Source organism: Siniperca chuatsi, linkage group LG14, assembly GCF_020085105.1.
Source record: "Siniperca chuatsi isolate FFG_IHB_CAS linkage group LG14, ASM2008510v1, whole genome shotgun sequence".
In the NCBI taxonomy this organism is placed as follows: domain Eukaryota; kingdom Metazoa; phylum Chordata; class Actinopteri; order Centrarchiformes; family Sinipercidae; genus Siniperca; species Siniperca chuatsi.
Genome location: NC_058055.1, coordinates 26,099,149 through 26,112,392, shown reverse-complemented (window position 1 = coordinate 26,112,392; position 13,244 = coordinate 26,099,149). Strand labels below are relative to the sequence as shown.

General features: G+C 37.9%; 1 protein-coding gene across 1 annotated transcript in view; it reads left to right on the top strand.

Moving 5' to 3' along the window:
• The window catches only part of LOC122888217 (polypeptide N-acetylgalactosaminyltransferase 10-like), a 100,715-nt gene that overhangs the window by 69,616 nt on the left and 17,855 nt on the right, over positions 1-13,244 (top strand). The window contains exons 7-8 of the mRNA XM_044222321.1: positions 7,195-7,312; positions 13,064-13,171. Coding sequence (XP_044078256.1) covers positions 7,195-7,312; positions 13,064-13,171 — 226 coding nt within the window. The remainder of the gene's footprint in view (positions 1-7,194; positions 7,313-13,063; positions 13,172-13,244) is intronic.

The window sequence follows — 13,244 nt, the reverse complement described above, 5'->3', positions numbered from 1 at the left end:
GGTGCGTAAGAGTGCACGTTGAGTATGTTCACCGGGGTCGAGCGTTTGTGCCGGCTGGGCCAGGCATTGTCATTTGCATTGACGTACTTGCGTGGACAATGTTTGTGCCCTTATTGTGCCATGAGTGCACAGATCTGTGACACGAGTGGCCCCAGTGTGAGTCGAAACCATTCAACTGGGTGTGTTAGCGCTACACTCTTTTGAATGAGCTACACAGGACCTAATAACCCTCATTATTCACTGAAGGATTTTCTGAGTGTACATGGTCTTTGTCAGCACCGCCCTGATCATCTATTACACCTGGGTGCTGCCCAGGAAATTCAATGAAGGCAATGACAAGATGCAGTTTGGGGGCTAATAGTCTCCATAGCATTAGAATACATCTACACATTTTTTTTCTTTTTTTGGCCTTCTGTCCACATTAAGTTGTCATTTTTTTCATTCAAAAATGTAGCTTTTCAAACATGACCTCAAGAGATCTTTAAATAATGACATTTTTTCTTCCTCTTTGGGGTGAAGAATTATAGATTCTGACCTCTATAATTCTTGGACCTTATTGTTTAGTGACTTTATTATAATCGTAAGATGAAGGTACAAACATATTTTGTTATTGTTTTACACAATTCTGTTGTTAAAAGTAATGATTTCAAGCAAATTTAATTGAAAAACTAATACATTCAGTGGTGAGGATATTGGAAATATAGCTGTTAATTTTAATTGAGTGTGAAAGTTCATTCTTTCCTTACAGTAGTTTGATTTTTTTTAATTTGCAAACTCCATCCCTCAAGGAAGACCATGAGATGCTGTTGGAAGCTTCAGGAAAAGATATTCTTATTTATATCATGATGTTGAAATTCACATATTTAAATTGCTCAGCAAGCTGAAGTAGAGATTATAAACAGCATTCTGGGAGCAAATTCAGTTTGTTTCTAATGCTAAAACAATTTGGCATTTTGCTCGATAAATGACTAATTTATCATTTTCTGTAAATCTACAAATATTTGCTGGTTCCAGCCTCTCAAATGTGAGGATTTATGGAATATTTTGAGGTTTTGGACTGTTGGTCAGATAGAATCAGCTATTTGATATTGTCACCTTGGGATTTTCACAATTTGTGACATTTTATAGACTAAACAATGGATCACTTAATTGAAAAAGTAGTTAAAGTTAATTGATTGATGAAATTAAAATGAGTTGCACGCTAGTTGCTTGTTTCAATTACATGCCTAGTTACTCCAAAGACAAGATATATGGCGACATTACTACATGATCAGATCCCCAGTTAATACTACTCCACTCCAGTGCAAACAGGACTGATAGCTTTCAACCACAGTGTCCTTCCTCGAAACGCAGCAGCACATATAGGTAACCTTTAAGTAATGGAAGCCAGAATAAATAAACTATACCCAGAGATGCACTTTGCTATTTGTAAGGCCAAATAACTGCATGTGATGCCAGACACTCCATTTGTGAGCCGTGGGGGATTAGTTAGACAACTTTTCTCTATGTTTGGATGCCAAAGACTATTTGGGTGCCCTGGGAAATACAGTAGGTATCATCAGGCAGGGCGGCTGTGGTGCAGGAAGATAAGAGACTAAAGAAGAAGAAATGAGCTGCAGAACAATCAGAATCAATCCTCATTTCGTGAATTAGTCTGCTCTTCTTGCCCAATGAAATGACCTTCATCAGTGCAAATCCAATTTGAGTCGCAAAGATTTTCATTTTCATTCTGATTGACATTGCCGCAGCAGCGAATGAGGCACAGTAGGACAGCAAAATCCATCTTGGAGGTGTGTGTGTGTGTGTGTGTGTGTGGTCGTGGGGGTGGGGGTGGGGGAGACGACAATTGTCACTGTCTCTTTTGTCAATCACCTCCATCTTTCCTGTTTCATTTAGTGATGAGCTCAGGCCTTGACTCTCTCTATCCTCAAGGTCAGTAGACAGAAATGGAGAATATCAACTTGAGCATTTCTAATTAAATATAAATTGTGAGTTGTAATATCAGTGGACCTTTGAGTTAAATCTTTTTTTTCCTCCAGTGGACACTTGCCAGCTTTTTGTCCAGCTGAAGAAAGTGATTCCTGCTCCCGGCAAATGTTGTCAGCAACTTTGGCAAAGCAAAATAGTCTAAAATTGGCAAAATTATGATTAGGAACTATTAATCAAAGAATAACTGAAGAAGAGTACAAATCTAACCAGACAATAAATCCCAGTTTTTGGTACTTGATAGTTTTTGTTATTGATGCTTCAAACAGATTTCGTTTTTTATTTAACAAACAGTGCAGTTCAGTGTATCAGTGTTAAACAAAGATATTTGCCCAAATTTAAGTAACGTCTGATCAAAGAATAATTAAGACTAAGAATCTGACCAAGCACACATTGCAGTCAGCAATCAAGGTTCAGCAATGAGGTTTGCACAGCTCAGTATTTTACTTTTATGCTATTGTATTTTTCTAGTTGTTTTCGGAACTGCTGAGATTAGTTCAGTCAATGCTGGTCAATATTAATACAGTGGAGCTGCTCACTGACTGCATTTGTACTGTGCAAATCCAATTTGCTGCTGTGTTTTCGAAGCGATTTCCTTCTTTGAAAATATAAAATGTAACATCAAATGGTTGAGAAGGTAATTACAGCCATTCAGAGCTGCACCATTCGCTCTCTACTTTGTTTGACTACAGACTAGACTATAGGACTAAATGATTGAAAGAATTAGCAGCACATATTTGTTGCCACCATCATTCAGGTCAGTACTGAGCTTGTACCTCATGGTGTGTGTGAACAGGTAATGAAAAGGAGTCTCAGATGGCATAGCAGAATTTTTGTGTACAGTATGTTTGTGTTTACTGTCAAATATAACAGTAATGGCATTTTAAAACTGACTGAAACCAAATCAAAACTAAAATTCTAAAGCAATGTTAGCGGCTCCTTGAGGCTGTACTTAGGCACAGCAAGCTAACGTGCTTACAATGACAATGATAACATAATGTTTAGCAGGTATAATGTTTACCATGTTCACATCTTTTGCATGTTAGGGTGCTAATATATGCTAATTAGCACTAAACTCAAACTACGGTTGAGGCTGAATGGGAATGTCATTAAACCAAAGTATTGGTTAAATTGAAAATTTGACCTGATGATGGCGCTAGATGAAAAGTCAGCAAAGTTATTACAATTTACCCTAATGGGAACATGAAAGTGTTTACCAAATGTCATGGCAATCCATCCAATAGTTGTTGAGGCATGTCACTAAAAACACAAATGTGAACCTCACAGTGGTGTTGAAGGAAAAGTCAGAGGATCACCAAAGCCATTAGGATCATCATCTGGGAACCATGAATGTGTGTACAAAATGTTGTGCCAATCCATCTAGTGGATGTTGAGAAATTTCACTGGATCAGTGAAAACTTTCTCCTGCTGGTGGCGCTGGATGAAAAGTCAGGGCATCACCAAAGCCATTAGGATTTATCCTCTGGGGACCATGAATGTCTTTAAATTATGTCAGCATCGCCATCCATCCAATAGTTGTTGAGATATTCTGTACTAAAAGAGCGACATTGCCATCTCCAGAGCCACGCTGCTAGAGTGGCTAAAATGTTTTGAAATGCCATTAATTTAAGCAATAAGCTACACATTCTCACACTTTCTTGAACACTGTTATAGGCTTATTGTTTTCATTTAAAGATATTCAATATAGTTATATAGTTTGTATATATATATGAATAAATTCAATTAAATGCCTTCCAGCAGAAACATAGTTCCTGAACTAATGATCAGCTAAACAAAGTAGTTGCTAAGCAACACAGCAGCAGCAGTGTGAGTGTTGACTTTGGGTCAGTGCATTACCATTTTAAGTTAAGTGCTGTGCAGTTACAGGTGTGTTCATCTGCTTTGGAACAGTTGGCTTGCTGTATTACAGAAAAGAGAACTATTACTATTTCTGTTGTAATCCAATGTGCCTTCAACAAGGTGTTTTAAATTTGCTATGAACAGACAAGACAAACAAATGTTCTAAAATGATGACACGTCACGATTACACTAAAAGTCGATATACAACAATGTTGCGCAATTCCAAAGTCAACACTTCTGATTTGCTTGAAAATAGAAAGTGTAGTCCCTATAGAATTACTTCTTCAACATTTTTACTGCAAACACTTCTCAAATTTTCAGGTTCATTGCCTGTAAATTACCACTTGTAAAATTTCAACAATTACCCTATCCATTAACTTATCAACTATTTCAAATATTACCCAATTACTGTATTACGTACATATTCCTGTGCCAAAATAATTAGGCTGAGGATATTGATTATATTCATGATTGAATATTAAATTATTCCGATAATACATTGAGTAATAGAATATGAATTATTATTTTTGAAGGGCACCTCCTTGTACAAAAATTTTAAAATATTTATCAATATTATTATTTAAAATGGACATTTTATTTAGCCCTGTTAGACGTGATAGCTAAGCTCGCAGGGCTTGCCAAAGCTGATTAAAGCCCTTTAGCTGCACTGCTGTGTTCAGTAACAGCAGCAGTTTTCATATTGAAATGATACCAACACTTTGATAAGTTGCAAAATGCAGACATCTATACGGCCAATACCTCAAAAACTCGGCAACTCACACCAAAACAATCTAGATGGATAAATAGAACTACAGGTAAGAGGAAAAATATGTATTTTTGATTTTGGAGTGAACTGTTCCTTAAATGCAGAAAAATGTTGTCAAATGTCCTGTTCCTGAACTAATGAAATGTCAAAAATGAAATGTCAAAAATGTCAAAAATGCTTACTATTCAAATTACATAACTTCCTCAGGTAATTGTATCTGACAAATCTAATATTTGGTGAAAAACAGTGGCTTGAGAGGTAACACTAAAAGTAAACTGTTCATTGGCAAACATTTGTAGCTGAACATGCCTCTGGCTGTTAGATGAAGCTAGTGAAAATGAAGATTATTTAAACACAAGATCTAGAATGAGTTGTGAGATATCAGTGCTGTCTATCCTGAAGCCAGTGTGTTTCATTCCACACAACTCCAGGGAGGTGAAGTGTGTTTTTTTTTCCCTCCGGCGAACAAGAGCTAACAATCTCCACCCCACAAATCAGTGCCCACACCGTTTCCATGCTCTCTTTGCTAAGCTCACACACTCCAGTGATCATACAACAGTTTGCAATCACTACACTTTATGCAGTCAAACACACACACACACATACAGCACACACCATTCCTTTGCCCCCTGCAGCCACTGATGTTGACCCTTTGTCTCCTGATGAAAGTCTGTCCACTGCATTTCATTCAGCACTACTCCAGGGAGTCAAACGATGTGTGTGTCGGCTTTGTGTTTTCTTCAGCTTTCTTCCTCCAGCATACAGCAGTTACCAGTCATGGACAATGAACTGCTCAGACACACTGTCCCCCAGTCAGGCAAATCAAATCAGTCAGTGTGACAAACATATTTAAAGAGTTGGAGGCAACGTTTGTGCCGACTGTGTCTCCACTCTGTCAAGTTTTGTCAAGCCTGGATCACAGTTTTCTACAGATTTAAAATCTACACTTTATTAGAAAGACAAGAGAAATACAGTGCAGTCATAAAGTATTAGAACAGTGGAATGTCTGGGAAAAGGTCTCAGAGGGCTGTCCACCATATTGTCCAAACAAAGGGGGGCAGGGAAAGAAGAGTGCAATATTGGTGATCTCCTCTTGTTTTCGTGGATTTTACAAACATTAATGTGTGATTATTTGAGGGCTCACTCATGTTTACTTGCTCCTTGACTTAATGAACTTGTAACTCCATCCCTGTAATGATTGAATGTAAAGCAAATGTTTGCTGTTCTTTTTTCTTAGTTTATGTGCTCAAAATTTAAAAATAAACTTTATTCACCACTAGCAATTTACGAATATACGGACAGTACAGATGTTGTCATGTAGGAAAGACTGTTTGTGTGTGTGTGTGTGTGTGTGTGTGTGTGTGTGTGTGTGTGTTAGGCTGCACATAAATGAGGGTGCATTGTAAACAATTGTGTGGCTGTTTCTTATATATTTGTATGAATGTGGAGTATAGCATTTACATGTTTTTTTTTTCTTTTCCATTATGAGCCCACCTCCTGACTGGGGCTGGATAAACCAATCACGTTGCTTGATTGTCAAGTCCACACAATGCATTGTTGAGTTTGGGAGGTGTCAGCCTCTTCACGAGCCTCTGTGACCTACGGTTACCCACAACACCCCTCTGCACATAGATCCGCAGAGACGTGTATATTTGAACCCTAATTCCAGCCTGAAACTGACTGAATTAAAAACTCCAGTTCTTTGTTATTTTCCTCCAGTTCTCTCCTTATACGTCTTTTCTCTGTACATTCCTGAAGTGGAGTCATAAAGCACAAATTCTTTGCTGAATTGAAACATTTTAAACCTGCACAGATGCGTCATTGCCTCAATTCAGTTCAGTATGAACACACCTTTTAGTGTTTTGGCTTGGTACCCCAGCACATTGGATTGGAAATAATACAATATTCTATTCTGAGCCTCACTTTACTGTATGGTCACAAATTACTTCAGACTCTGGGCAAAAATGTCGTAATTGCAAGAAAGGAATGAAAAAAATGAGAGTACCATTTTCCATATGGCCTCCTTGGTTTTCATGTGGTTAACAGTCTGTCTTGTATAATGTCATAGTTCAATACACAAAATGCTCTCTAAATAAAAAGTTTCTTTCTCTTCCCTTCTGCTCCTCCTGTTTTCTATCAGTTGACACTGGTGTCCTGAAGCTGTTCAATACATTTCATTTCATTTCGTTCAACTTCAGGGAGGAGCTCCTTCTGCACTCTGAGCTGAGAACCCTCAGAATTCAGAATTCAAGTCAGAATTCGTTAGACAGAATTACATTTCTCTTGATTCAGTCATCTGTGGTCAGAAATAGACCCTTGTGATTTACCATTTTATAGGGCTGTATTTGAGCTGTACTGATGCAATATTATGATTTTATGAGAGTAGATTACCTTATGGAATTTTGGTTATGATGATATAAGGATATACCTCAAATGTCATCTTGTCCTTTGATCCTTTGACCTTTGAGATAAGAAGAATATGGATGGCGAAAACTATGGCAAGCGGAAAGCACTACTAAAACGCTGAGTCTCATTTTATTGTCCCTAATTGTGTGTGACTGTGTATCTTTTGTGTCTTCCAGGTCACCGGTGATGGCAGGTGGACTGTTCGCTGTGGACAGGAAGTGGTTCTGGGAGCTGGGAGGATATGACACGGGTCTGGAGATCTGGGGAGGAGAACAGTACGAGATCTCCTTCAAGGTAAAAAATGAAACGCCACCACACACAGAGCTACAGTGTAGTGTAGAACATGATCAATAGTTTCACTTTGACCTCTGTGTCTGAGTGTTGACTTGAATCCCAACAAGTCAGTGGGTCGTTCCATGTATACTGTTATTGAATATTATTCTGTATGTAGAACATAATGAGCACTATGAGCCATGCAGTGTTTGTTTTTTTTTGTAATGCAAATGTAGTTATTTTGTTAGAAACATGACTAATATTTGAATTTGCTGAATTTTCTTCATTGTAAGTTACACTGTATAGAAAATGTCCCCTGTTGCAAAGAAGGTACATAAAATTATGGGAAAGTTTTGATTGATTGATTAATTGATTAGACTTTGATCACCATCGGCTGTATATTCAATATTTTTGTCCACATTATTTGCATACTAATATCTTTTGCATGCTTGATTTGCATCCTTATATTCTCACATATAGTATGCAGTAGTAGTTATCCTTATTACAAATTACAATAAAGTTTAAATGAAATCTAAAATATATTGATTTTGAGGGAAAAATAGTTGTCGTTCGATCTTTGTGCACATAATAGATGTTCAATTTTCCTCTAGAGCTAGAGATGTTTTAGTTGTTTATCTCTTTAACTAAATAGCTAAAAAAACAAAAAACTTGTTGGGCCCATGAGACATTCCTCATTATGGTTTATGGTTTGAGCCAAACATGCGCTGTAGTAGGGAAAACTCTCCACATTAATCATACTCAAAGTAACATATTAAATTATGCTTTTGTCTGGTGCCTCAGCATGAATTATTCTATAGCGTAGCTATAACTGCTTACGACTTGGCCAGCATGTTAAGAACTAGTCTCCCCCTCCTCTCTGCTGCCTCGGTCAGTGAGCTCTGGACAGACAGAACGGCCCGTCACAATAATTGAATTCTGGTTTGAATGAGTAAGGACTTTTGTCGTCTCACTCTATTAGGCACAAAGACCACAGCTGGGTAGTTTGATTTGATTGGACATATGCTGCACAGTGATACTAAATGTCATACAATCGTTCCTTCGAGTGAAATTTCCAGCGGAGTGGATTTGTTGTTTATAAAATTTGAGCATCCAAATCAAATTTACTGCCAAATCGTTTTACCTTCTACTGCTTCCTCATATTAATGCGTACCATTTTTGTTACTCTATTTTGCTAATTAATACTGAAATAAAGTGATTCAACATATATGACATGCATGAAAACAGAAGGAGCTGTAGTTATGCCTTTTAAGGGTGTGGATTTTATGAAAATACTCTTTTAAATTACATTTTAGTCAAGAAAGACAAACAACATGCAATGCTGAACCTTTAATACAAGTGGCAATAATAGAAAAGGTAAAAACATGCTCGAACATTCAGCAAGTTTAGTCCAAGTCTACTCTAATGTTGACTATACAAAGTTTAGACAGGAGACATTGTGACTTTTAACACTAGAAGTGCCAGAATTCCACAACTACTAGAATTGCCGTACGCAGTCATTTTGACCGCTAGATTCCAAACTCTATATTCTCTAGTAATAAATACCTAAATGAGAGATTAATGCATTTGATGTGTTAGGATAGCTTTTAAAAAACCAAATAACACCAAAATGTGCATTTAAAAAAAGTTTAATTATACATTACAATACAATATTCATATCATCGCATGTAGTAAACCGTAATTATTGCATCAGCTAAATTCACTCTAGTATTTTTCCGTATTTATTCAGCATAACTCAGAACAAGAAAATAACAATTAAAAGGATCTATTTGATTCTGAAAAAAATTTTTTAACATTTATAACACATTTATAACAAAGAAAATAATCGGAAAAGCTGGAAACGAGCAGATCTAAAGTTAAAAACAAGAGCCACGAACGAAGTTTAGAACCATAAAACAATAAGGCTACTAATTTTATATTAACTAATTACATCAATAGCATGCTTGGCTATTTAAGCTTCACAGCAAGTGACCTCTGTTCTCCGTGCACAATTTCCACACACAAGTTTGCAGCATTTGCAGCAGGAGTCGTGTGTTTTATTTTGTTTGCAGCTTCTCTGAACCTGGCACTGCCTCCGTTTTTGGTGTCTGCCGCGGTGGTTGCTTAAGTAGCTTAAGTTTGGTTTTCAGTTTACAGGTGACCCAAAAGCAAAGGTAGAAGAAGGAGTGTTATTTTATTACTGAATGCCAGTTGACAGTTGTGAGAGGATCCTTCTGTTCATCTATGGAAACTGGGTCAGTTGGTGGTTAAAGTTAAGTTTATAACAGAAAGATTCATACACTTTTAGTTAGAGTTCAGATAGTGTTTGCAGCAACAATGCTTTCTTTCATCCTTGTTGCCATACTACTACTTCCCCTGTCCTGAATCTTTGTCCATTAAATGCAAAGATTTCAAAACTCTTAAAGAAGCATCGTTAAAGGTACCCTATGGATTTTTCTCACCAAAAGGCAATATGTGTATCACTAAGGCCTAACAAACGTATTCAGTGCGTTTCCTTCCTCATAAAACATTAACAAAGCCACATTTTGGAGTGATTTGAAACCTGTATTACATCCATGTTTGCTTGCTTGCAGTCTGCATCTTCCCTGCCTTTGGTGAGGCATTACTATGTGTCTTAGCACATTACCGCCACCAACTTTTGATCAGTAGAAAAGCGTGAAACCATCTGCAGAAATGTGTGTTGCATTGCCTGCATGAACACTCACATGAATATGAGTCTACATGTGCACAAAATATAAACAAAACAGGGATCCACTCATAAAAACATTGCTCCATAGTGATACTAGTGGTAACTCCGCAGGCTACTTTTAAGTATGCATGGACAAAACAATCTGGTTTCTCCAGGTAACACCTAAAGCAGGTTTCTCTATGTCTATTAACCTCATAAAGGAAACTGCGGTCCTCATTTGCATTGTAGAATATTGGCTGGCACCAGTGTCATTGCATTTTGTAACTTATAACTAGCACTATAAAAGAGATGCCGCCCCATGCCACGGTGGCGTGGTTTTAGTCTTCATTGTTTGAGGTGAGCAGATTGTAGAGGTTGCGTGTTCAAGGTGAGTGATAAGACTTTCAATTTAATGTTACGGGCGCTGAACTCAAGCTCTTGATCCCTCCTGTAGCAAGTCACCCCTGTTATTAAGCTCAAGTGTTTCAGATGAGGAAAGGGATTGGCGCAGCAGGTCAGACCTTCCCTACAGCGAGATGTGGATAGGGTGGATTCAATCTGTTATTTCCCCCAGTTCTGTTTTTCCAAGCTGGAGTGGTGCATCAAACTTGACAAGGAGTAATTGAATTGAAATAGCTGCCAGCTGATGTCCACTCTGGAGGATCAGAAAGTGATGCAGAATATCAACAAACTGGAAATTACCAAGTCCAAAACGAAAGTCCATCAGTCAGGGAAAGAGCAGCATTTTCCCCTCATTATTGACTTACTGAGCTTCCCATGTGAACAGTCTATGTCCATCATCAGACATGTGTCCTTGAGAAAGACATCAAACTCCAACCTGTTAAAGCATTGCAAGTCAATCTGAATAAAAGCACTACAGTAGCAAAATGGTAAAAAAAAATAAATAAATAAAATAAAGACCTGAAAAATGCTGTTTGTCGAAGGAGTTTTCCAGACTAGAACTGAGAGATTCTAGTCACGACAAGAGTAGGAGTAGATCTGGGAGCTTGTGGAGGACGGTGTGCTGTGAGGCGGCAAGAGAGGTCAAGGAAAGTGAATGAATAACCCAGCATGGTTGTGATCATAGAAACCTCCTGCATCACAGTTTGAAGCCTCCTGCATCACAGTTTGTTGAAAAGTTTAACATGTTTGTATTGGATATGACTGATTGGAATGATAGAGAATACACTGACATGCTAACATGTAAAGGACCATGCCAGTGTGTTTGCAAGTAGTTCAACAACAAATCATGTATATTTCATCTTGTAACATTTTTGCCTATAATTTTTAACTGCATGCTATTCAGTTTTTTTCTTACCATTTCAGGCAGCCATCGGTTTCCATTTATCTCTGTAAGATCAATTACCTCGTGTTGAAACGATTAGTTGATTAACCAAAAATTTATGGACAACAATTTTGATAATCAATTAATCATTTAAGTCCATTTAAGTCTATTTAAAATGCCAAACATTCACTGGTTCCATGCTCGACTGACATTTTTTTTTAACGATTTTAATGAATTGATTCATCAAAAAAACGATCAAGAGATTAATCAATAATGGAAATAATCAGTAGGTGGAGTTGTACAACTACTAAACTGTTTAAATTCGCTTAGATTACATAATCCCTCAAATCAAATCAGCATTCATTTTGTTACATTATTGTTGTGCGATAATGCAGCATAAATACAAATTGTTGATAGAAACTTATCGTAATGTAACTTTGACATTATACAATTCAGAGTTGATGCACTGTGATGGATTAAACAACTCAAGCAAGTTTCAATAGTCTGCCATTTGATTTTCATACTGTACTGTCTGGAACAAAAAGAAACATGTATTTTAAGGTTTTAAAACACAGCAGCATGCTTTGCAACATGGTTAGCTGTGATGCGACGTGTACACGTGTGTATGTTGTGTAAAAAAAAAAAAAATCTTAAAGAGCTCACACACACTTTTACTGGCTGACCTTCAGACCTCAGACTGTTCTGATTAAATGTAATCACCCACCTTGAAAGGTGGCTCTGCCTTCCAAAAGTAGCATAACAAATCCAATTTCAGTATTTGTCATTCAGCTAAGCTGGTTGACTTGTCTTGTTCTCTTTGATGTCATTCACTCTCTCTGGTCTCTATGCAATCTGCAAAAACAGGAACATTTTGTGGAGTTGTTTTGAATGGCGTTCTCACTCCTACACTCTTCATAGAAGAGGATTAATATCTACAATTTTTTAAGCTTTTGTCTAACATAGCATGATACAAGATAGATTTATTGATCATTTTACAACACAGGGTTGTATAATCAGATTTTGTTTTGTAGTTCCCTTTATGCTACTCAAAAAAATAATATACAGTAGATCAGTGAATAAATAATAAGTCATAGAAATGAAAACTATTTTACATGGTGGAGTGCTGAGGATGAATTTAGAAGTCTCACAGCCTGAGGGAAGAAGCTGCTCGGTAGTCTGGTGGTATGACAGCAGATACTTCTGTATCTCTTGTCAGACGGCGGCAGGGGGAACAGGCTGTGGCTGGGTGGGTGCTGTCCTTTAGTATCGGGAGGCTGGTACCAATGATTTTGTGAGCGGCTTTAATCACCCGCTGCAGAGCCCTCCTGTCCTGGGCCATGCACATCCCATGCCAGTAGTGATATTAATCTGTCTGGTTGTAAACATGAATCTGACTGTACTGTATCTCTACTCTGACTTTTTCTCTTTTTCCCAGGTGTACCCTCTCCTTCCTTTTATCCCTCTCTCCTAGGATTCATGACCCAGTCAACATACCCTACAACACAGTACACATTGCCTCATGCCCCTCTGTTTCAGTCATCCATCCACTCCCTTTCCATTTTCCCTTTCTTTACATCCTAACCTTGTTTGCTCTCCATAGCTTTGTCTTCATCATGTCTTCCAGCGCTTTGTCTTTCTCACACTGTTTGTTTCATCTCCCTGATTTGTTGACCTTGTCAGCTCATCTGATATTCTCACTGTTCAGTTACACAAACACCAGCACAGCAGCTTTGACCAAAGCCTCCCCTCTGCTGTCGTCTTTAGCACTGCTCAATCTCTCTCTCTCTCTGGGTCTCTGTAGGTGTGGATGTGTGGTGGTCGGATGGAGGACATCCCTTGCTCCAGGGTAGGACACATCTACAGGAAGTACGTCCCCTACAAAGTTCCTGGTGGGGTCAGCCTGGCCAGGGTGAGTCTCAGAATGTTTTAAAAGTGGTCTAAAACTCTTGTGGGAAAAGTCTCTTTATTTCCATTCCTGGTTT